The sequence below is a fragment of the Zygotorulaspora mrakii genome, chromosome 6 (genome assembly GCF_013402915.1).
Source record: "Zygotorulaspora mrakii chromosome 6, complete sequence".
NCBI classification, from domain to species: domain Eukaryota; kingdom Fungi; phylum Ascomycota; class Saccharomycetes; order Saccharomycetales; family Saccharomycetaceae; genus Zygotorulaspora; species Zygotorulaspora mrakii.
In genome coordinates, this window is record NC_050724.1 from 667,505 (window position 1) to 690,684 (window position 23,180).

Genomic DNA, 23,180 nt, shown 5'->3' on the forward strand with positions numbered 1-23,180 from the left:
TAATTTTATTCAGTATTTAAACATTAATTTAATGAATTCTTTAATGAAAAATCTTTTTCCTATATAGCCACCAATTATTTTTAAATCAATCATAGAACGTATACATAATAGCTAAGTCTACCTAAAACCAATAGATCGAAAGCAATTCAGGCAAGAATCTGTTCTTTATTCAGACCCTTGGGCACTACTTCAGATTCCGCCGCAACTCCTAAGCCGCTTCTATCGGTCAACGTAAATGGGTCTTGACCAGATGCAATGTTGCACTGGTGCATCAATCTCTTTTCTCCGGGAGAAAATTGACCAGTAACAGAATGCCACACACCTCTATTAAAGAAGATTGCCAAATCACCAGCTTCCCAATTATGGGCGTAAACGTACTTTGAGGCAATTGCAGGTCTCATCATTTTATGAACAGCGTTACGAGCATCTTCCAAATCTAAAACGGTACCATCAGCGAATTTCAACTGATATATACAACAGCCGTGAACTTGTAAATGATGTTTCTTGGTGACAGGGTTTGTCCAAACTAATGGTAGCCTCTTAATTTTAGATTCTTCCCATGGTGGAAGCTCATCTAATGGCATTTCCTTCTTTTCGGACACCATTGTCAAACCGTCTGAGGTAGCTTTAGCTGGTGAAATGAATATATATGGATGAGGTGCATAAACAACTGTGGCACCAAGGGCCTTCTCTTGGTCTTCGGGTGATAATAAGTCGAAGGCCGTAGCACCTGAAACAAAGGCGGTTGCACCTTGATTAACTTCCAGCTCATCACCGTCGTCATACACAATTTTTTGCTTTTTTGTGGAAGGTGGAACATGGATACCCAAAAGTGTTGTACAAACTGGTGGCGATAATCCATATAACGCGGAGTCAATATGCCATCTGTAAAACCTTGTCATGTTCTTTTCATGAGCTTCTTCATCAGTTAGTGGATCCCTATGGAAATCAAAGTGGACTGGATGTCTCAAATTGACATCCCCTAGGCCTTCATGGCCAGCCTGCCAAAACCCTTGGCCCAAGACTTGGACCTGTGGTTGGGAGGGCACTGAAGTACCGTCCTTTCTCAAAACGGATTTGTCGTGGCGGAATTCTTTACCGTGGCCGTAGGCTGCACCAGTTCTGTCACAAGTTGAATCAAACAAAGTTGTTAACTTCCATTGCGATTTTGGGGATAAATTCTCCATTGCCGGAATTACGAGAACCAAGTGTTTGTGTAAACCCTCATACAGAGTCTTGAAATCTACTTCAGATAACTCACTTGGGTCGTTGCATCCTTCAGGTAGGGTCACTTTGGCTCCAAAATTTCTTCCTTCCAATGGTGTCAATACGACTGGCATATTGTCTGATTATTTTAAGCTGTTTATTAGTTGTATTTAGCTAATTAATTGCCTCTGGGGTATTGCTGAAGTGCGATACAATTATGTTTTACAATGGATATCCACTTGTCTTATATACATGCAAAGGCTATAATTGATCTTTCTTATCGCAGGATCTGCATTTTCCCGAGCTATGCTCGTCCCATATCCTCATTTATGTATTACCGGCATGCTCCATCCACAGATCTTATTGCTTTATCTTATCACGCGGTGCTCTAATTTGATAAGACGCTTTTGTAATTTTCCCAAATAAAATCCGGAAAACCCGACAGGCTTTCGGAACGTTCCGATCGGCAATCCCGCGAAGTGTCTGTAAATCGAGTGACAAATGGTAATAGGACGGAAAATCAGCTAAGTAGATAAAGAGTCGAGAAAACGAGACTCGATAGAAAATGAAATAGCGACGGTAATAGACGAAGAGACATTTTATTTTGCTGATTATAATGCTATCTTAAGTGTATCACGTAAATGCTAAATAGGTATATATGCACAGCAATCACAGTCCTGATTAAACTCCGGAGGATCCGAATTTAGACGCCCAGTCTTCGTATTTCTGTAGTCCCTCTTGTGAAACAGACGGCTTGATATAGTTGAGACTGCTCTTGAAGTCGTCCAGGGTTATGGGTCTCACCAGCTCGGTTGGTGTCAGGAGAAGCTTGTCTCCTAACTCTCTCAGTGGTCCCATTGCTGCGTCTTTTGCTAAAGAAGTCAAATCACTGCCCGAAAACCCATCTGTCAAATTGAGTAATTCTAGGAAGTCCTCATTTGCCATTGTGTGCTTCTGATATGATAGAAGTCTTTTCAATTGTGCGCTTCTGGTCTCTGGCTCGGGGAGTGGTATATACTGCCTTCTTACAAACCTTCTTCTGGCTGCCTCATCTATTGACCACGGTAGATTTGTGGCTGCCAATACTAGCACTCTTTCATCGTCATCACCATCAGCATTGCTATGAGTATTCCCGGCCGCAGCACTGGACAAAGATGACCACTGGATGAGAAACTCGTTCTTAATTCTGCGACTGGACTCGTTCTCTCCCTCATTGTCTCGACTGCCCATGATAGAATCGATTTCATCGACGAAAACAATTGATGGTGATAGTTTTTTCGCTACAGCGAACAGAGCGCGCACTAACTTCTCACTTTCACCGAGATATTTTGATGTTAAACTTGACGCGCTTATAGAAAAGAAAGTTGAATGAGACTCTGTAGCAACAGCTCGTGCTAACATTGTTTTACCAGTACCAGGTGGTCCAAACAAAAGCATTCCTCTCACAGGTTCCCTAAGACCACGGAAAAGATCTGGCCTCAGAAAAGGATATACGACTGCTTCTTTCAGTGAGCTTTTGGCACTTTCTAATCCCGCAATATCATCCCAATGCACCTCATCACCACGCACAACAATTTCAGCGAAGATTTGCTTAGCGGCAGTCTTATCGACACCTTGTAGAGATTCGATAATTTCGTTCTCGAGAACCTCCTTTAGCTGACTTCCGTTGAACTCAGGTTCTTGCCTCTTATCTTCTGCCAATGGAACTTCAGGAGGTGGCGCTGATTTTTCTCTGGTTTGTCCTTTTGAATGAGAAGACGATTCGTTTGAAATCAGTGAATTCATTGAGTTTGCCTTCCCATTTCCACCGACCTGTACGCTTTTGATGTGTGCAGAGGAGCCCAAATCTTTTTTAGGTCTGGCAGTAGAAGGGCGACTCCCAACTGTAGATCGAGACTGAGTTTTTTTGAAAGTCGACGTTGATGAAGTTAGGGAGTTCTTTTTTGGAAGAACTCTCCTTACCTGTTCGGGCTTCGTTCCCAGCACTAGTTTGGCCGCCTCAGTGGCTACTTGAGGTCTCTTCTCGTAGGAACTAGCTACTTTAGCCTTAGTTGGAAGAGATGGCACAATTGCTTGTTTGGGCGCTAATGCTGAAGTTGATTTGGTCGCTTTCAAGCGTAAACCTGGAATGGTTTTGGAGACTGGCTTTGTCTTTTTCGAAATAACGTTATCAGAAGAAACGCTAGTAGGATTATGCAGAACAAAGGATTTATCGACTTCACTTTTGATTGTAGCTGCTCTACTGGTATTCTTCGAGGGCTTAGATTCTGAAAATAGTGGAATACCTGCAGAAGATGGTGTTTGATGCGGGAGAGATGGCGGGGCAGCGCTGGGAATTGGAGGTCTGTTTTTTATTATATTGGCAAATGTAGGCGTCGGTACTTCTGAAGACTTTATAACAGGGAGTTCAGGAGCTGAAATGTTTGTTTTAACATCAAGAGGAGAAGAATTAATTGAAAGATTTGTTGTATTCTCCTCAAGGTCATTTAAAGCATAATCATCATCTCCACTACCAGATTCGTCCATTAAGCTACCATAATAGTCCTCGACATCGAATTCAAACTGATCAGATAGTGGGCTAGTGACTTTATATTGGTCTCTTTGCCGGTCCTCTCCGTCTTCCTCTCCGTCTTCCTCTCCTTCAGACTCTTGAGCTAAAACTATGAGGTCAATATTATCATCAAAGTCCTCAAATTGGTTCTGATCATCTTTTCTAACTTGGTTAGCTTTTATTAGTGGTTTAGATGGAGTGAAATTAACCTTGTTGCGACTTTGAACTTTGGAACCGCTTGAGCGGAAGTCGTTCGTTGATGGCTGATTATAGGCTCTGAGCGATTTAAGTTTAGGATCCCGTAGCGTCGTAGCCATTTTCCTCGAGGATAAAGGGGTAGCACTCTCACGAAACATAGGAGGCCTCCTGTTGAATGATGATTTTCGACTGTCAGGTGCCGTTACAGTGTGCTTTGATGAAGTCCTTGTAGTCGAGGTTGCACTTTTGGTTCTTACCTCATCTTCCTGATATAATGCTTTGACCCTCTCCAAATGGTCAAGACTCTTATTATACAGTTCTCGTAGACCTGACTTTATATTAAGTTCTTCCCTAGTATATGATTGCACGTTAGGATACTCGTGCTCGATCACCGTTAAGCGGTACATTACGTCTGTGTTCAAAGCCTTCCATCCTTGCAATGCACCTTTATAGTTCTTTTGATCCTCCAGTTTCAAGTAAAATATTGTTTCATTCGCAATTTTACCATATAACTCCGTCAGATCCGTCAGTGGCTGTTGAGGTCTCTTCCGCAGCCTGGTAAATTTCGACAGGAGGTGATAGTTTCCAGAGCTTTCCATCAGAGCCTGAAGATCCTTCTTTCGCACTTGATAAAACAAAATAGCTTCTGGAAGACAGGATTGCGACGTACTCAGTTTTTTGGAGTCTTATTCAGGTATCAATTTTGTAAAAAAATACAAACTCTAGCACTGCAGATCAGCCTCGCTCAACGCGAGGAAAGACGATTTCCCTAAGAAGCACGATTTACCTATCAGTTTGCATATTTATAAAATGCGGCTATGGATAAGGTGTATTCAACTTCCGTACTGCAATGAAATAAACTACAAAAGAATATAAATTGACCACAACAATCCGGTAAGCAATGCGCTTACTTTAGAAATCCACCAAACATGCTGAATAGTGAAGGGACATAAGCTAAAATACCATTCCCAAAGGCCAGTTTTCTTATTAAAGTGACCTGTTACAAGTCCAGTATTTCCATGAAATTCGCCCATCATTGCCTTGACTGTGATTTCTTGGACCGATAATAACTCTCCGGGGGACTCGATTTTTTTGGAAGCTTTCCAATCCCCAGACGTAGAGTTCTTGTTGTAATAAGTTTCGCAGCCTACATGATCATGACCAGTCAAAATAATTCCTGGTTTGTTATTATCAAAAATTAAGTTAAGAACTCTTTTCGTCACTTCTTCGCTCAAATGGTTATGTGATCTCAGTAATTTCGATTTGTAAGGTTCTGGTTCGTAGACTTCCGGATAAAACCGGGTCTCAGGGCCATCAGAGCATATACCTTCTTCTTTATAAAGGGGAACATGAGTTAATAACACTGTACTACCTTTAAATCTTCTTTCAAATAGCTGGTATAAAAATTCCCAAGTAACATCGATAAACTCATTTTGCAACCCTGGACCTTCCAGTAGTAAGGAATCCAGTACGACAATTCGCCATGGATGATCAGTATCTGTATCATATTCTATCCAATAGTTATCGCTACCAAATAGTTCATGAAATCTTGACAAATGTTGGTAAGTCACATCGCCTGAATACCCAATATCATGATTTCCTGTAATATTGATAAATAATGAATCCTCATTTTGTGGGTCCCAGGAGTAAACATTTTCGTGATGGAAACCTAAATCCCAAGGCTTTTCTGTTGCACGAATTTTATCCAGTTTTTTGCCCCAAGATTCCCAATCAACTTGATATTGACCATCTTTGTCATGATGCTCTGACTTGATTTGCTCCAATGATGAAATATCTCTGCCAAATATTCGACTCATGTAGCGGGAAGTCCGGTTGTAAAACTCTGAGTCACCTATCCATTGAGAAGAAAAAAGATCTCCCATTACAGCTATATGTGAGGGGTGCAAACGTCTTCTCATTGTTGAGGCGATATGACCTAAGAAAAAATCATTCCCGAAAATGTCTAATCGTGTAATGTATGGCGTATTAGAAAATATTCCTTTTATCTGTGGATCTCCGAAAGCCATTAGGTGAATATCAGCTGGATCGTCGTTTTTTGTAGTCTCTTCATCAGGCTTTCCCGGCAAAAGTTGCTCTTTGACATCAAACAAATATCTCTTGCTGTAATAGACAACCTTCTCCCAACTACTAAGTAGATCTACCGCTATGTCATCATCATTTTGCGTACATTTCCATGAACATTTCGATGGGTGAACCGATGGGTACGTAGCCGTATATATGTTGGTGACGATCGCTAGGAAAGTCCCAAATATGGCAATCTTCTTAAAAATTGATTTAGAAACCATCGCACGTCCTAAAGGCTGGTGAATTGGCCCTTTCTGGTTTTCTATAAGATAAACTTAAATACTAGAAAGTAAGCACATTTAGAATAAACTTGGCGCTTCGCGCAACAAGAGCTAAAATGACAGATGTCTTGAATAGGCGGAAAAAAATAAAGAGTAAAATAAATTAATAGTAATTTCTTTCATTGAATAATAAAGCAATGATAAATATAGTAACAGTTAGTATTTATAATACCTATAGAGATCGTTATCAAGAATTAACTAGGAGTACAAAGTGGGCCTCTATTAGTAGAGAGTGTTTTAAGGAACAACAGATACGCCTTTTTGGGTTGGCATTATAATTACTGGTAGCTCATATTCTCGATCTCTTTTTCTTCTTTTCCTTCTCCTTTTGCTGTTCACCTAAAATTAGCTCTTCAAAAACTCTCGCTTCCTCGGCCTCTTCCGGTGACCTCTTAGCCTTTGAGAATTTATCCGCCATTAACAGTAAACCCTTTGCTTTCAAGAGTCTTTCTTTTGTTGGAACCGTATTATCATTTAATATCTGATTACACACTTCTTTTAGTTTGGACTCCAATTCATATTTGGACATTGCCCACATGACACCTAGGGCTTTGCCTGCCATCATAGACTCAAATTTAGCTCGTTCATATTCTTCCATTTCATCGAGATTTGTTTCGTTCATCTGTTCCATTGCTTTATAAGCATCCATACCTGTAGAAAGAAGACTATAAACAGATTTTGCATTTCTCGCATTGTCACGAACACCAGTGTAAAGTTTGGAAATACCATGTGTCTTCTTGGACAATATAAAATTATTTGCCTTTGTTTTATAGCACTTTGCCAAACAATGCAAGAGTTCAAGTCCGAAGCTTTCCAGCTTCATTTCTTCAATCTCTTGGTCCAATTTGCTAGTGAACTCATCCAAACGATTATCCTTTGATGCCAAGATATATGATTGCAAACGTCCATTCAACTTTTTAGCCAGCTCATTGACTTGAATCTTGATTTCTTCACGTCTTTTCTTCTCCATCTCATACATCTTTTCTTTCTGCGCTTTTGAGAGTTTTTTATCCAACTTAGCCTCATCATTCTTGGACGCTACGGAGCCTGCACCAGCGAGCTCCGTTGATGAAGATTGCTCGCCGTTTTCCGTTTTAACTGGTTCCGTCTCTGCATCAACTTCATTCAAACCCTCAAGCATCGTAAACTCACCAATCCAATCCTTGAAACCGTCACCGCCGAAAATTGCGCTGAAATACTCCGAGGCATCTTCGAAGCCTTGTTGTGGAACTGCATCGTCTTTACCAAATTGATCATATCTTGATCTCAATGAGGGATCACTCAGAACCTGATAGGCTTCACCAACCGCTTGGAATTTACTAGCTGCATCGGGATCATTTGGGTGCTTGTCAGGATGAGTCAACATCGCCTTCTTACGGTAGGCTTTTTTGATTTCCAAAGCCGTAGCCGTTGGCTCAATTCCAAGGACGTCATAATACTCGGTATCTTTGACCATTTCGAGTAGACCCACTCACTTGTATATCTGAACCGACTGCGAATTACTTATGCAACTATAATGAAAACTATTTACCTTCAATAGGAGAAATTTATTAAAAGTTATACAAGAATTACCATCAAAATGATCACGTGATAGAGCAGCTTACCATATATGTTCGAATACTGACGCGAGACAAGATACGACATAACCGTAGACTTGCTATGTCTTTCCAAGGGCTCCAATGTGTCTCTCTCTATACCACTATTGTCTTCCATTATTGTCTTGAATGCGTCAGACGCAATGACTGTTTTCTCCGTTGCACATGAGGGTCACTACAGATATTTTTCAGAACAACTCCCGCAGCTTGGATGAAAGATAGCTCACTACCGCAGTCGAATGATCCGCAGATGACTTGGAAAGATAAGAGGTCCATCTGGAAAATACAATCTCGAGATCCCTGTTTTGCTTTATCAAACTGTAAAGCAGTGGCATGTCCTTGAACACAACTTGATCAAACCCCCGCAAAAATAAAAATATGATAAACAGGCTGAGCGTCACGAATAGCATCCTCTTCAAAATAGTTGCGAGGTTACAAATGAGACGCCATGACGTATAGATAATCAACACGATTGATACAGTCAGAAAAACATTAGGATGCTCTTTACTGAATTTGGCAATTAGAGGAATGACTATTTGAATGAACCTGATGAGCTTTGTCAAAAAAAAAGCAATGTACTGCTCTAACTTTTGCTCTGGATGTTCTTGGGCCTCAACCATTTGGTAAATCGTATACTTCTTAGCTACTGTACCGATTGTTTTGGTTCAGCGATGATGTTGACCTCTATATCATTTTTTTTCATGTGTTGTTCTTTCTATGCAACTTTAACATTACTCTCCGGCATCATTTCAAAAAACAAAACGAAAACATGTCAGTCATGACATATTGAAAGAATTGGTTGACTGCGCCCATCATGGATATTGCACTAAATGCGTTGAAGGTGCATTTTAATGAGTGCACATCTATCGAGAGTGCGTGGCTTTACTGGACTTATCGGCACCAGCCTGATTAGACTAGACGATAGAAATATATGAACAAAGGAGGACCAGCAATCGTAACAAAAAGAACAAAAACGTGTCGCGAGAGTTCTTGATATCTAAGGAAAGAGTGAGTTACCCTCAGAGCTATTGATACTAGACTGGAGAGACATTGATAATACTATGATATTCGATTATAGAGATATATAATTCCTTGATTTTCTATATCATGAATTGAGATAAAACTAATCGAACTTGGATAATATCAGGAAAATACGTCAGTATTTATACCTAACATTTTGCACCTATTGAACCATAAGAGAGGACGACGAGTGAAGAATTTTCATCGTCATCACACCATTTCCTGTTCCAAAGAATCCACAGTACAACTGTTATTTTGTGTTCATTCCATAGACTCCTTCGTAGTCAGACTCCTGAATTGTAAACGTCTCGCGATAGATTATCATCCGATATCTTTCCAGGATCGATTGATATTCTGTTAGGGCTTCATCTGGCTTCGTTTATTTTGTTTTACAGACCAATTGTCTTGTTTCTGATTCTTATATGTCATCTCTTTAATATATCTTACAATATCGATTTATATTTCAACAAGAGGGGACGACAGCACAAGTTATGAGATGGAGCGACAGAAAGTTCTTCACTCGCTGTGCTCTCTTATAATTCAAAACAGTTTGTTCGGTGCGCATGAATTCGGCACTTTCAGCAGATATTCATATTTATAAAGAATGTTTTCTTCGGCGTTGTCGATAGTAACTTGGTTTGACATTGATGATGATACTATGATATTCAATTATAGAGATATATAATTCCTTGGTTTTCTATATCATGAATTGAGATAAGACTAATTGAACTTGGATTAACATCTGGAAAATACGTCAGTATTTATACCTAATACTTCGCACCTATTGAACCATAAGAGAGGACGACGAGTGAAGAATTTTCATCGTCATCACACCATTTCTAGTCCCATAGAACCCACAGTACAACTGTTATTTCATGTTCCATGCCATAGACTCCTTCGTAGTCAGACTCCTGAGTTGTAAACGTCTCGTGATAGATTATCATCCGATATCTTTCCATTATCGATTGACATTCTGTTAGGGTTTCATCTGACTTCGTTTATTTTGTTTTACAGACCAATTGTCTCTTTCTGATTCTTATAAGTCATCTCTTTAATATATCTTACAATCTCGATTTATATTTCAACAATTCAGGCTAGTCGCAATTCATTTATTATTGATTTCATGTTTCGTAGACCCTTAGATTGAGGACAACCGAGCCCAATACGGCCATGATTTCAGAGCTTTGCCTGGTTCTATAGTGTAGTGGTTATCACTTTCGGTTTTGATCCGAACAACCCCGGTTCGAGTCCGGGTAGGACCTCTTTTTTTGATATTTTTCACTCCCTCTCTCTATAAATCAGAAAAGAAGCTGATTAATTGAAGATCCCACATTGCTCCATAGAATCGAACAAGCTGAAGGTGCTTAGGCTATCTTGTCCTTGCTGACTGTTGCGAGGGTTATCTTTCCAGTTCACATACCGCACTGTGGCTTCCAGGTCCGTAGCGCTCTTGCGCTGCCATTACTATTTTTTCGACGGCAGGCAGGGCGTCCGTACGAATCTCTCGCCATGGAAAATTATTAATTCTTAGTAATGTGTTTACAATATGATTACACAAGCGGCACCCGCAATCGGTTGAATTACAGATCTATATAAGGAATGGACATCACAGTCTCTCAATAATGCTAGTTTTGGTGCGAATGTTCAATCGAAAGCTCTACTGAGATTATAGGATTCTACGAATGCTCTTCGGTTTGATACAAAAATCCAAAAAAGAAGATATGGCTACTACCAGTGCTGCAGCTAGTTTCTTGAAATCAATTGCGACCCGTCGTACTATCTACGCTTTGAAGCCAGAATTGCCATCCAATGTCACCCTAGATGATGTGGAGGCAACCGTGCAAGAGGTGATCAAGCACACACCAACCTCGTTCAACTCTCAAGTTAACAGGGCAATTATCCTGACAGGGGAAGCGCACAAGAAAGTGTGGGACCAGGTCGTCAACAGCATTCCGGACGACTCAGGCAAGAGGAGACCTACCTCTGCGCGTGACGAGGCCTATGGTTCTGTCATCTTTTTCACCGATGATCTAGTCACCGAAAAGTTGCAAGCGGGCTTCCCGGCATGGGCTGCAGCCTTTCCACAATTTGCGGACCACTCTTCCGGTGCTGCCCAGATCGATACCTGGACTGCTTTCACAGAAATGGGTCTTGGCGCCCATTTGCAGCATTACAACGGCTACATCAAGGCTGCCTTGCCAGCAGATGTTCCTACTCAATGGTCGATCCATGCCCAATTAGTATTTGGTGTACCAGCCGCTCCCGCAGGCGCCAAAGAATTCGGTAAGAACGAAGTGAAAGTCTACAAATAGACTTACATTTCCAATTGAAAATAAGTAATCGTCATAACACATAAATATTTTATAAACAATGGACTTGAAGGGATTTTAACTTCTAAATGCGTAGTGTTTAAGGTGTTTATCAGCTTATTTCGTTGATACCTGCCGGAAATAAGTATTATTCGGGTAATAAACTTGGCGACGTGAAAGGCGATCTTCATGGCGGAAATTAAACAGATTGCCCTGCAAAACGGTAAAGTCATATACTTTCTCGAAATTGGATGTGAAATATGGATTTATAAGAGATAGGGTTTCCTAGTGAAGGTCTTATCAGAGCTGTATCTGATAGTTGTTAATTGCTCAGATTCTCTGGCTGTCGTGACAAGGCTTTTTCAAGATTTCTTTTGTTTGGAAAATGCCAGCTGTTTCACCAAGCAGGCGACAGGTGCTTCGTCTGTACAAGCAACTCATCAAGAATGCTAATCAGTTCAACGACTACAATTTCAGGGAATACTTTTTAAGAAGAGCTAGAAATACTTTCAAGGAGAACAAAAGCGTACAGGATGCGGCTAAACTGCAGTCGCTCTTTGCGGAGGGTCAGAGAGATCTGGGTATCCTGAAGAGACAATCCATCATATCGCAGATGTACACCTTCGACAAGCTAGTGGTCGAGCCACTTCATAAGCATGGTTTCAAGCCATCTACGTGAGCACTTGATAATCAGATCAACAAAGAAGAAACTAAGAAATCCGTTACGACATGATATGACACAAAAACGAGTGGTGGTGGATGGGTACATTTTAGCGCATATTCTTCTATACGTCATCTTCTTCTACTAGCAGTATATATACAAGACCATGTCTTCCATTCCATTCCATTACTATGTCCGATTAAATTCCTAATATTCAATAAATGAACATTTTAAGCTGTATAAATAAATCACTAAATGCATAATATTTTTGTAATGGCTTCTCTGCTGTTTTTTTTTTTTTTTTTTTTTTTCACTTGTCGTTTGGGTGAATTCGATATCCATCAGCTCACCTCATCGCATAAAAAAAATGGATTGAAGGTCCAGTGAAATTTAACGATTATATAAGAGTTATAAACGACCATTTTCCAGATATTTTTGATCACTGGTTCACAGCACTATACCGGAGAATTTGAGGTAAATGAAGAGGCAAAATAGCAATTCTGGAAAAAACACTTTAAAGCAACCTTTGCTTGAGGAGGACAAGGTTAAATCTCTTTTCAATGCAAAACTATGGGATGATGACTACAGGCGTGGCCTGAAAGAAGAGATAGCAAATTCAAAACCGTACAACTGGGGAACTATACCCGAATTAGTAAGTGACGATTTGTTACGTGCGGTTCGTAAAGAGATTGAAACGGAAATTCACTTTACAAAGAAGGAAACTGACATTTATAAAGTTAATCAAAGCGGTGATCTAGCAAATTTAGCTGGACTGGATTGGAATGATCTATCAAGATTGCCTAATTTATATAAGCTACGCCAAATTCTCTACTCTGAAATTTATAGAGATTTTATTGCTTATGTTACTGATTCTGGTAAATTGTCGGGACAAAAAGCTGACATGAGTATAAATACTTACACCAAAGGCTGTCATTTACTAACTCATGATGATGTGATTGGTTCAAGAAGAATCAGTTTTATTTTATATCTTCCCGATCCAGACAGAACTTGGAAATCTCATTATGGTGGTGGGTTGAGATTGTTTGATAGTATTGTTTCCAACGTCCCATGCTCAGATTCTTGCGCGAAATTAGTGCCACAATTTAATCAAATTGCATTCTTCAAGGTGAAGCCCGGTTTTTCGTTTCACGATGTCGAAGAAGTTAAAGTCGATAAACACAGATTATCCATTCAAGGGTGGTATCACATCCCACAAGTCGGAGAAGACGGTCATATTCCTGGGGAAGAGGAAAAGTGGGTTCAAACAAATACTTCGACTTTAGCTCAGTTGGAGTCAAATGTTTTACAGGATTATGAATTTCCAAAATTTGAGAGAGACATCTTACCTTATCATCAAGTTAAGCATTTCGAAAAAGTTTTAGCACAAGATAAGGTAGAGGACATGTCTAATAATTTCACAGTTGAAAATGGTATTAAAGAACTTACGCCAATTAGCGCTATATCGGATGAAAAAATATTAAACGAACAGGAATTGAATTATTTAAGACGGTATCTCTCTGAACAATATTTGACCGAGGATGGTATAGCAAAGTTACAAAGTGATTTCTTGGAAAATTCTTCGTTACAAATCGATGATTTCTTGAACGAAAAAAAATCGACCTTATTACAAAAATTGATCAAACAAAACGAATTAGAGAATGATTGTCCATACAAGGCAAAAGATGTCCAAACACCATGGAAAACAGCTATTCCACCACATAAATGGAGATACTTATATATCGATGGTAAATCTCTTGAGAATTTTCAAACAGAAACTGATATTCTAGAGAATTTAAACCGTGAGGAGCTGCCCAATTTTGAGTTGTTAAAGCAAACTCTGGACAAATCAAAGAACTCAACTGAAATTGAATTGATGGATTTAGTTGAATTCTTTAAAAGTACAATTTATAAAAAGTATTTGGCATTAATCACAGCACTATGTCCTCTAAGTGAGCAAGTTTTGATTAGAAGATTTAGGCCCGGCAAAGATTTTACCTTAGCAACAAAATGTCAACTGAACAAAATCTTAGAAAATGTCGATGGATTTGTTGACGCTGTTCTAGAGGGAACTCTTTGCATAACACCATTCGACGGTTGGGAATCAGGTGAAGTTGGCGGCTATGAGTTATATATGGCTGACAATGACGAGGAGGACGACGAAAATGTTTCGAAAAAGAGTCAACTTGACAAGGATGTCGAGGATGCTTCCGTTTATCGTACAGACGATAGTGGTGATTCAGTTTTACTCAATTCATCAGCTAGTTGGAATACCTTCAACTTAGTTCTCAGAGATGAAAGCGTACTGGAATTTGTAAAATATATCAGTTGGAGTGCAAAATCGAGTAGGTGGGATATTAAGATGCAGTGGGACGTAAAGTCTACTGAGCAAGAATCAGAAAACTAATATCGTCAACTGTTTATACCTTTCCTATAGTTACAAACCAAAGATGAGTAAAATCAAATAAATATAAAAGAAAGCGATTGATAGAATCTAGAAGTTTAAAACAGAAAAAAATATGAATAGGAAATCTTATCTAAAATTAAAGCTGTCAACAGTTAGCACTCATTTCTCTTCTTCCTTATCGTTTTCCTCAACGGCATCGACAGGCTTGTTAGAAGTTTCCGATTGATGCTCAAGGCCTGAAACAAAATCTTCCAATACTTTTGAAGAGGCGCTGTGGTAGGCTAATTGGGCGCTTGCTAAATCTTGAATTTCTTTGGAAAAATTAGATTGCGAAATAACTTCCTGCATAACAACCGTTGCATCTTCAGTAGCCTGTGCAAATTGATCCTCCAAAGTCTCCATTTGCACCCTTAAGGAAGCTTCTTTTTCTGGCTTTGCCTGGGACAAATTGGTTCTTGCAACATCATATTGTATTCTCTTGTACTCAACATCTTTACGTACCTTTTGCACTCTCTTCAAATCGTTTTCTAAACTTTCCCTTAAGCACTTGTTGAACTTGGTCTGAATTAAAGTGTCCTGTTGCAACCTTGCCTGAGCAATTTTAGCTTGGACGTCACTGTACTTTAGAAGAACGGATCCCAATTGAGCATCGGTGTGATCACCAATTTGATTCAAGTACTCGCTCGAAATAAGAGAAACTTTGCTCAGAGCGTAGTTCAAGGTCCTTGGATCTTTCAAAGGTCCTGGAGTGATTAGAATATTCTGAGCTTCACTAGCGGATGAAGCATGCGATAGCTCTTTGACCTTAGAGGTAACAATCTTGGAAAAATCATTTATAGATTCAGTAACGTATTTTGGATAATCGTATGACTCGTTTTCATAAACGCTGGTGATGTGCAAGAAATGCTCATAGATCAATTTGATAGTATCGACCTTACGTTCTAGCTCCAAATATTCTTGTGGCAGTTGAGAAATGTCAGTTACTTGTCCGAGTTTCTCTTGGACGAAACGTTGAGTGGATTGTGCCAAAGATGGAATGTCACCCGAGATCTCCTGTGTCTTTTGGGACACAACGGTGGAGAGTTCTTGAAATCTTTTGTTCAAAGAATCAGTGAAATTGTTGAATGTAGACATAGTATGAAGGGACCTTAACCTTAAAGAAGCCTAGTTGATTGATTAATATCCTTTCAAATGATACTTGAAAGCTCTTTGAAATGTGGATTCTCTTTTCACCCTTTCAAGTGTGTCGCGAATTTTTCCTTTAGATATCAAAACATTGAAGAACTGAATGCGATAAAAACGGCTCCATTGTCGTAAAGTGATTTATGAGTAGAAGATGCCACATAAGATGAAATAGCATAATAACTAGCAATAGGCACTCGAATTAGATAAAGATCTCACAGCAGTTTTCAAGAGTAGTAAGTCACGTGAATTCTATAGAATTGAGTTTCATTTTGTTCACTCAGCACTATCTAAGAAATGCCAGGTGATTGCTCATCTTGGTAATCACCGCTGCCTGATATCAACATATATATCTTGTTTTGACAGCTTTTGTCTTTCAACGTAATGAACTTGGCAGATTCTTTGAAAAAGGCAACGAGGCATACTCTTACAATGAGTGAAAATTTGAGTTGTCAAGAGGTGATTGCGATCATTCATTAACTCTTTTGGGAGCACAAAGAGACTTTTAGGTGCGCTATGTACCGTTGTTTCACTTCCACTGGTAGGGGAAAGATAGGGGGACGTGTTTTACCGTTACATACTCGTTTATTCTATCAATTAAATAAGAAGTGCTTAAAGGAAACAGCTTTACAGCGACAAAGGTGTGCTAGGTTCCGTTCAAGCTCAAATACTACATCAAATAACAATAATAAGGCCGATGATGAACTTATTGCGATGGCATTTGAGAAACATTACAAGATAAGGTCAAACATTGAGCTGCTAATTCAAGATTATGCTAGAAAACCGATACAACCTGTGACATTTGATTTCCTCACAAAATACAGACCACCCCTCAAGGATACAGAAATGTATATGCTTAGTATAAAGACAATCAATCTGCTCTTATCTTATACATGTCGGCAGTTGGATGCAATCCAAGCATTACCGTATATTGTGGTTCTAAACCCAAATATCGAAATAAGCAACTCATTGTATTTAAGGACGCTAGAAACGCTACTTTCAATCGATTATCCATACGGAATACAGAATCGCTCTGCGATGGCTCGAATGCTAACGCAGTTCCTAGACGAACACCAGGATACTCTTGTGACTTTGTCTCGGGGATTTCAAGAGGTAATGGAGTTTTACCCTAAAGAATCAGTATTCAAATTTTTAAATCAGCATTTGAGAGACAGGATTGCAATGAAGTTGTTAGCTAGACACTACCTCTCCTTGTTAGATCAATCAAAAAGGAAAGGGCCAGAAAATATGATTGGGGCCCTACACAAAAATTTGAAAATCTCCGACTTGATTCGCCAGGTGTCTGAATATGTTAACGATCTTTGTTTTGTCAAATACGACCACACGGTACCTGTATCTATATTATCTGGGGACGATGTGTCATTCCCATGCATACCAACACACTTGGAATATGTTTTAACGGAAATTCTGAAGAATTCAAGTAGAGCACATATTGAGGGAAGTACTGCGGATAGTGATTTAACTGAAAAACCAATAGAAATTACTGTTGTACGCTGTGATAACGAATTACAAATTAGAATACGTGATTTTGGAGGGGGAATCCCTCCCAACGTGGAGGATAAAATGTTCGATTATTCGTACAGTACAGTTACGGAAAAGACAAACGATACGGGAGCTGAGGCGTATATGATTCCCGGTGAGGATATTAATAATGTATCTGGCATGGGGTTTGGTTTACCGATGTGCAGAGCATATCTTGAAATGAGCAGTGGCTCTCTCGAAATTCAAAGTCTATGGGGCTGGGGAACAGACGTCTATATCAAGCTCACTGGCCCCCCATTATAATGTTGCAGGGGTAAAGCTATTTTGGTTTCTTATTTTATTTAGTATTTACAGAATTGTATGTACGAGTTTTCCTCATCACAGCTTACCGCTTGTCCTCGTTGGTAAGAAAGATACATCTTTGTGGGTCTTCGAAAGTAAACCAATGGCTTGAGCCCTTCTTATGGATTTGGATAGACGGCGCTGGTTCTTTGCTGATAGGCCAGTCACATCTCTATGCAGTATTTTGCCTGTGGAGGACATAAACTGCGATAACACTTCTGGACTGGTATAAAGGTCTAGTGGATTTATACCATATTTATCGAACATGTCATTTTTCGATTGCTTCGTGGAGCCAAATTTCTTCTCCAGATGGAGCCTTGCGAGTGAAAAATCGAATGGATCGTACGTGCTGCTTCTTGGAAATTTTTTCATGAATCTTGCATCCACTCTTTTATTACCTTCTATGGCATTTGTATTCCCTACGTCAACTGATGTTTTCATATTTGGTGTTAATCTAACTTGAGAAATAAATCTGATTGTGGAGCAGTTAAGAGATTTAGCCTGCTTAATCGGAAGCATTAAACGAGTTAACATGCTTATCCGTTAAAATGTGGGGTAGGTGATAATCAAAACACCTGTTCAACACCGTTTTACTTAAAGTATGCTGTTGTCTAGTTCCTTTGAAGAAGAGTTTTTTTCAAAAATACGATCTAATCAAAATTCCAATAGAGAAGCCGAAATACCTGTGTACGACATCAGTAGTAGCAGTGAGATGCCAATAAAGAGGAAGATTATGAGACTCAATTCAAGCACTCCAATATTGCTCCGTTTGACCTCAAGCATTAGAGGCTTATGTAGGCAATGCTGACAGTATTTTTTGATAGGTAGTTGATTAGCAATGACTGTGAGTATCTCCGAAAGATGTAGGACTCCAAGTTCGTAATGTGGTAAACTCATCTCGATTGGCACCTTGAAAGTAGACTGGCTTGGTGCCCATGTGTCAGTCATATCAAAACACATTTTGGGATAGTGTTATATTTCTAGTCACTTCGGCTCAATAGAACGGCTGTCTATCACTTCGGCGGCTAATGATGATGACATACAGCTGAATGCTAATTTGACAAATTTTTGCTGGAATGAACTAAGGACCTTGTTGAAGGGTATTTTGTGCCCTCAAACTGCCGAAATGAGAGCATCATCATAGGTATTACCGATTTAGCGGTCGTTTTCACTCGGGGGTAACCTCCACATATGATGGCGTACAATGGGTAGCTTTAAAAACAATACTGCCGTCAACAAAAATTTACTCTATTGCTATGTTTTTAGTTTTATCTGTGTGTCTGGAAACTGCTCTTAGGTTACTACTCCCTGAATTCCACGAGGTAACTTTTGAGTCATCTAAAATTTAGATAAGAGCACAAGCTTGAATAAAATTGCCGTCATTACTATCCGCAGAGTATTCAAATATTAATAAGTACATTCAAAAAACTCCAGAGACCTTCAACAGGGTTTATTTTGCCATTATAACGATTTTAAAGAAATATGAAATTGCAAGATAGGCGCCATGAATTGGCATAGTCACGTCCCTCCAAAATGATGCTTACGCATTTAAAGTACAGAAACGCTTGAGCCATAGGCTCAAACTCGGTAGAAAACTCTGTGGAATTGAGTTAGTTACCTGTGCTGTTCTTTATTACTTGTGTCGCAGCTTTTGAACATGTATCCGAAGATAGTGTCTTGTTGGACTTGCTTTTGCCGTGATTTCGCGTAGGTGTCTTTTAAGAACACAGTGAGAAGTAAGTGACGAGGAAAACGTATAAATAGAAGAGCATTCAATGGCTTTAAGCGACATTTGAGCGGTTATATCAGATGAGCAAAAGAGACTTCTCCCCCAGTCATCAAGTGGCTGGAGAACCTATTGCCAAGAAACGATCCGGCTTGAGGAACAAACAGCCGATTGATTATATTGCACTGAATGAAGGCGATGACAAAAAACTGAAGCATGTTCACCCCCATACGGAAGCATTCTTGGCATGTTTTGAAAGATATGAGAATACTAAAAGTGTCCTGGACTCCAAAAGTTTCAATCAGAATTTTGCATCGGTTGATAAACCAATCAAGATACTAGATCCTGAGAATTCCGGGATGGTGATACCCAGTCCTAAAGATCTTGGATTTTCTGATCATGACAGAAGTCTAACTGTAGATGATATTACAAAGGCACTTGGCGAAGACTATCCGGTGGACGTCATGGACATTCAAACCCAGCAAAATGAGAGATGGTCCATGTCGCAATGGAATGACTATTTCAGCAAGACTACACCCGAAGAGAGGGACCGTGTACGAAATGTCATATCACTGGAGGTTTCGCATGTCAATCGCTTAAAAATCGAAAGGCCAAAAGGTGTTGAAGAAAACGATCTTGTTAATATACTTTGGGATTTTGTGGGAATTGAGGATACCAAACCAAAAGTGACGCGCTACATACTGATGTCGGCAGCAAATTCATACACTGATTTTCATTTGGATTTTGCTGGTACATCGGTTTACTACAATTTAATTTCGGGAAATAAAAAGTTCATACTGTTTCCACCGACGGAGAGTAATTTGCAAAAATATTCAAGTTGGTGTACCGATCCCAATCAGAATATAATATTCTTAGGTGATATTTTAACGGATGGTACAGCGATGGAATTGAATGGAGGTGATCTCTTTATGATTCCCTCCGGTTTTATCCATGCTGTATATACTCCCCAAGATTCTTTGATAATAGGTGGGAATTTTCTAACCGTACGGAACGTAGACACCCAATTAGATGTTGTTGCTGTAGAGAGACTTACTAAGGTGCCGAAACGGTTTACTTTTCCCCATTTCGACTTGGTTATGGGTAAATGTTGTGAATGGGTCCTTTCTCGTTCAACCGATAAAAATGTAAAACTCGAAAAGATGACGCCAGCGATAATGAAAAAATCAATGGAGGCTCTGATACGGTACATGGAGAAGCCACAAATAAAGTACAAACCTGTTAATTACTCGTCAAAGAGAATACTGATTAAAGAACTAAAGCTATATCTAGATAAGTGGTAATAATCCGGGGTCGTATGTAATTATATGCATTCGAACTTGTTGGTTTCGATGAAATATATGATGAGGTGACAATTAGAACTGGATCCAACAAGACCTAAAATTGACATTCTTAATCTGCATCTTAGTATATTGGAACTAATATTGAGGTTTGCCAGCCAAACACAACGTCAATGCCGGATTATCGCATACTGACTGCTATCATAGTGCTAGTGATTAGTTCATTGCTAGCTTTACGTCTGAAATCAAGTGAAAAAAAACGTGAGGTCTTGAAACCCGATGAATTTCAAGAATTCCCATTGATTCTCAAGACTGCCTTGAGTCATAATACTGCTCTGTACAGATTCGGTTTACCCGAAACCGAAGATGTGCTTGGTTTGCCAATTGGTCAACATATTTCAATCAAAGCTATTATTGATGGTAAGGAGGTTGTTAGATCATACACACCAACCTCTTTGGACACCGATGCGAAAGGCTTCTTTGAACTATTGGTCAAAACATACGAATTGGGTAATATATCCAAATATATTGGAGAATTGAACATAGGCGACAAAATGCAGGTTCGGGGTCCCAAGGGATTCTATCAATACTCTCCCAATACTTATAAGCATATCGGTATGGTTGCTGGTGGCACTGGTATCTCGCCAATGTATCAAATTATAAAAGCCATTGCAGCCCATTCTTCTGACAAGACCAAAGTTTCACTAGTCTATGGTAACGTTACCGAGGAGGACATTTTATTAAAAGCAGAGTTGGATAGAATTGTAGAATCAAATCCTACCCAATTCAAAGTGTTCTACCTATTAGACAAGCCAGATGAAGGTTGGACTGGAGGTGTTGGCTATGTTACTGAGGACATTATGAGGGAACATCTACCAAACGGGAAGGACAAAGATGTTCAGCTTTTGGTATGTGGCCCAAGACCTATGGTGTCATTCGTTAAAAAAACCTCAATTTCACTCTCTTACGACAAAAGTAAGCCAGTTTCCAAAATGGGCGATCAAGTTTTCATCTTTTAGTAATGCCCTGTTTTTCTGGCTTCCTTGCGGATAGTAATTAATTATATGATCGTTTTCTATCTCATAAAAATATGTACATTTTAGAAAAAGATATAGATATTAATTAGTATTGGTGTTGTGAGTTTTGTGAGTGGCCATTTCAAAGATCTAAATTTTTTATTTGTTCCAAACGTTCATTAATCGCATGTTCAAAGCTGTTTTTCGACTTATTGTCTTCAAGCAATTTCGCATGAATAGACTGCAAAGCCTTTATGGAGTCAACTTCTTCAATGACGCAGGAAATATTTATTTCGTTAGCACCCTGAGATATCATTTCAATATTGATACCATTTGCAGCTAATGTAGAAAACATGGTGCCAGCAATGCCAATATACTGCTTCATTTGCTTACCAACAAGGGAAACGATAGCCATCTTTTTGATGAGATCAACTTTACCTAAAGGTTTCAATTTTTCCACAGCAAGTCTTAAACTCTTCAAGGCATCAGAGTCTGGTATGGGTAAAGCCATCGAGACGTGAACTTCTGAAGTAGAGATTAAATCAACAACCAGCTTGTATCTGTCCAAAATAGTGAATATTTGAGCCAAAAATCCATGTGATAAAGTCTTCTTATTTGAATGAATATTCAGTACAATAATATCGTTTTTAGTTGTAATTGCTGTTGCGCCTCTTCTCTTTTTTTCAAAGAAGGATGAAGATAAAGCCTCAGGTGGATGCGGTGGGGTTGCTTCTCCCTTCTTAGCAACATCGTCAGGATAGATAATGGTACCGTCACCCTTGGGATTTTGCACGTTTTTAATTCTAATAGGAATCTTTGCTCTAATAACTTGTTCCATGGTAAATGGATGAATAACTTCGGAACCATAGTATGTCAATTCGGCAGCCTCTTCAGGTGTAACACTATCCAGTAAACGTGCCTGAGAAACTTTACGTGGATCAGCAGTAAATATACCATCAACTTCTTTCCACACCTGCAACTCGTCCGCATTTAATGCAACAGCAATCAATGCGGCACAAAGATCTGTGTAGCCACGACCAACACCATTCAATAAACCCATTGGTACTAGACCGAAAAAACCAGTGAATACAGGTACGATCTTTTCCCTGGAACTGACAAAAGGTTGCAGTGTTTTCCTTAATGCCGATACCATTAAAGCGTAAAAGCTACTATCTAATGTAGTCGCAGTAAAATCAGAGGGGATAATATGCGTTAGATCAACGAATTTAGCTTTGCAACCACGATCATTACATAGGGTTGCAATAAAGAGACAACTCAATTTTTCACCGCATGCCATTACCAAATCCATTGTTCTTGGACTGACTTCACCCAAAATTTTGGACGCCTCCAAATATTTACTGACCATATCCAGTTCTTTGTTCGTATCTGTCACTAATTTTGTTTGCAATACTGGATTTTGGATATAGGCTTCAGCATTTTGAACATGGTCTTGCCTTACAGCTTCAATAATCTGGGTATAATCCGATTCCTGGGAAGCTAAATCACAACAGCGCAGTAACCTGGATGTAGTACCTTCAGCTTTGGTGTAAGAGGATCTCGCAGAACACACCACTGCGACACTGTTATTATTTTCTTCGGTGTAGAACTTTATAATATCATCAACAATGTCGGTTGGAAACTTACCAACTGAAGTACCACCAAATTTTTGTACCACCCAATTAGTTTGCATATTGTACTCCATCTTAAACGGGACTAAAAGATTGGCTCGAGAATTGATCTGCTGGAATGAGCCTTCAAGAATCTCGTTTTTTAATTTTTGGCTGGAGTTTTATTAAATATTTT

General features: G+C 39.3%; 14 protein-coding genes and 1 non-coding gene across 15 annotated transcripts; 7 read left to right on the plus strand and 8 right to left on the minus strand.

Moving 5' to 3' along the window:
* Positions 1 to 146: 146 nt before the first annotated feature.
* On the minus strand, positions 147 to 1,340 carry HG535_0F03460 (TauD/TfdA dioxygenase family protein; the record flags this gene model as incomplete). Its single annotated transcript, XM_037289666.1, has 1 exon — positions 147 to 1,340. The coding sequence occupies one exon, from the start codon at positions 1,338 to 1,340 to the stop codon at positions 147 to 149; it is 1,194 nt and encodes a 397-aa protein (XP_037145561.1).
* Positions 1,341 to 1,887: 547 nt separating this feature from the next.
* Positions 1,888 to 4,554, minus strand: SAP1 (putative AAA family ATPase SAP1; the record flags this gene model as incomplete). Its single annotated transcript, XM_037289667.1, has 1 exon — positions 1,888 to 4,554. The coding sequence occupies one exon, from the start codon at positions 4,552 to 4,554 to the stop codon at positions 1,888 to 1,890; it is 2,667 nt and encodes an 888-aa protein (XP_037145562.1).
* Positions 4,555 to 4,815: 261 nt separating this feature from the next.
* Positions 4,816 to 6,261, minus strand: TED1 (Ted1p; the record flags this gene model as incomplete). The annotated part of the gene is made up of 1 exon (XM_037289668.1): positions 4,816 to 6,261. The coding sequence occupies one exon, from the start codon at positions 6,259 to 6,261 to the stop codon at positions 4,816 to 4,818; it is 1,446 nt and encodes a 481-aa protein (XP_037145563.1).
* A 349-nt stretch (positions 6,262 to 6,610) lies between these two features.
* Positions 6,611 to 7,777, minus strand: CAJ1 (Caj1p; the record flags this gene model as incomplete). Its single annotated transcript, XM_037289669.1, has 1 exon — positions 6,611 to 7,777. The coding sequence occupies one exon, from the start codon at positions 7,775 to 7,777 to the stop codon at positions 6,611 to 6,613; it is 1,167 nt and encodes a 388-aa protein (XP_037145564.1).
* A 327-nt stretch (positions 7,778 to 8,104) lies between these two features.
* On the minus strand, positions 8,105 to 8,536 carry APQ12 (Apq12p; the record flags this gene model as incomplete). Its single annotated transcript, XM_037289670.1, has 1 exon — positions 8,105 to 8,536. The coding sequence occupies one exon, from the start codon at positions 8,534 to 8,536 to the stop codon at positions 8,105 to 8,107; it is 432 nt and encodes a 143-aa protein (XP_037145565.1).
* Positions 8,537 to 10,126: 1,590 nt separating this feature from the next.
* Positions 10,127 to 10,198, plus strand: HG535_0Ftrna5Q. The gene has a single exon. It is a non-coding gene; the product is annotated as a tRNA-Gln (tRNA).
* A 420-nt stretch (positions 10,199 to 10,618) lies between these two features.
* Positions 10,619 to 11,248, plus strand: HG535_0F03510 (nitroreductase family protein; the record flags this gene model as incomplete). The annotated part of the gene is made up of 1 exon (XM_037289671.1): positions 10,619 to 11,248. The coding sequence occupies one exon, from the start codon at positions 10,619 to 10,621 to the stop codon at positions 11,246 to 11,248; it is 630 nt and encodes a 209-aa protein (XP_037145566.1).
* A 382-nt stretch (positions 11,249 to 11,630) lies between these two features.
* Positions 11,631 to 11,924, plus strand: ISD11 (Isd11p; the record flags this gene model as incomplete). Its single annotated transcript, XM_037289672.1, has 1 exon — positions 11,631 to 11,924. The coding sequence occupies one exon, from the start codon at positions 11,631 to 11,633 to the stop codon at positions 11,922 to 11,924; it is 294 nt and encodes a 97-aa protein (XP_037145567.1).
* Positions 11,925 to 12,384: 460 nt separating this feature from the next.
* Positions 12,385 to 14,310, plus strand: TPA1 (oxidative DNA demethylase; the record flags this gene model as incomplete). The annotated part of the gene is made up of 1 exon (XM_037289673.1): positions 12,385 to 14,310. One exon carries the CDS (start codon positions 12,385 to 12,387, stop codon positions 14,308 to 14,310), a length of 1,926 nt encoding a protein of 641 aa, XP_037145568.1.
* Positions 14,311 to 14,469: 159 nt separating this feature from the next.
* On the minus strand, positions 14,470 to 15,444 carry GVP36 (Gvp36p; the record flags this gene model as incomplete). The annotated part of the gene is made up of 1 exon (XM_037289674.1): positions 14,470 to 15,444. One exon carries the CDS (start codon positions 15,442 to 15,444, stop codon positions 14,470 to 14,472), a length of 975 nt encoding a protein of 324 aa, XP_037145569.1.
* Positions 15,445 to 16,008: 564 nt separating this feature from the next.
* On the plus strand, positions 16,009 to 17,298 carry PKP1 (protein kinase PKP1; the record flags this gene model as incomplete). Its single annotated transcript, XM_037289675.1, has 1 exon — positions 16,009 to 17,298. The coding sequence occupies one exon, from the start codon at positions 16,009 to 16,011 to the stop codon at positions 17,296 to 17,298; it is 1,290 nt and encodes a 429-aa protein (XP_037145570.1).
* A 75-nt stretch (positions 17,299 to 17,373) lies between these two features.
* RSM18 (mitochondrial 37S ribosomal protein bS18m) lies at positions 17,374 to 17,871 on the minus strand (the record flags this gene model as incomplete). Its single annotated transcript, XM_037289676.1, has 1 exon — positions 17,374 to 17,871. The coding sequence occupies one exon, from the start codon at positions 17,869 to 17,871 to the stop codon at positions 17,374 to 17,376; it is 498 nt and encodes a 165-aa protein (XP_037145571.1).
* Positions 17,872 to 19,146: 1,275 nt separating this feature from the next.
* Positions 19,147 to 20,364, plus strand: JHD1 ([Histone H3]-lysine-36 demethylase; the record flags this gene model as incomplete). Its single annotated transcript, XM_037289677.1, has 1 exon — positions 19,147 to 20,364. The coding sequence occupies one exon, from the start codon at positions 19,147 to 19,149 to the stop codon at positions 20,362 to 20,364; it is 1,218 nt and encodes a 405-aa protein (XP_037145572.1).
* A 170-nt stretch (positions 20,365 to 20,534) lies between these two features.
* On the plus strand, positions 20,535 to 21,380 carry CBR1 (cytochrome-b5 reductase; the record flags this gene model as incomplete). The annotated part of the gene is made up of 1 exon (XM_037289678.1): positions 20,535 to 21,380. One exon carries the CDS (start codon positions 20,535 to 20,537, stop codon positions 21,378 to 21,380), a length of 846 nt encoding a protein of 281 aa, XP_037145573.1.
* Positions 21,381 to 21,519: 139 nt separating this feature from the next.
* Positions 21,520 to 23,079, minus strand: HOM3 (aspartate kinase; the record flags this gene model as incomplete). Its single annotated transcript, XM_037289679.1, has 1 exon — positions 21,520 to 23,079. The coding sequence occupies one exon, from the start codon at positions 23,077 to 23,079 to the stop codon at positions 21,520 to 21,522; it is 1,560 nt and encodes a 519-aa protein (XP_037145574.1).
* Positions 23,080 to 23,180: the final 101 nt, after the last annotated feature.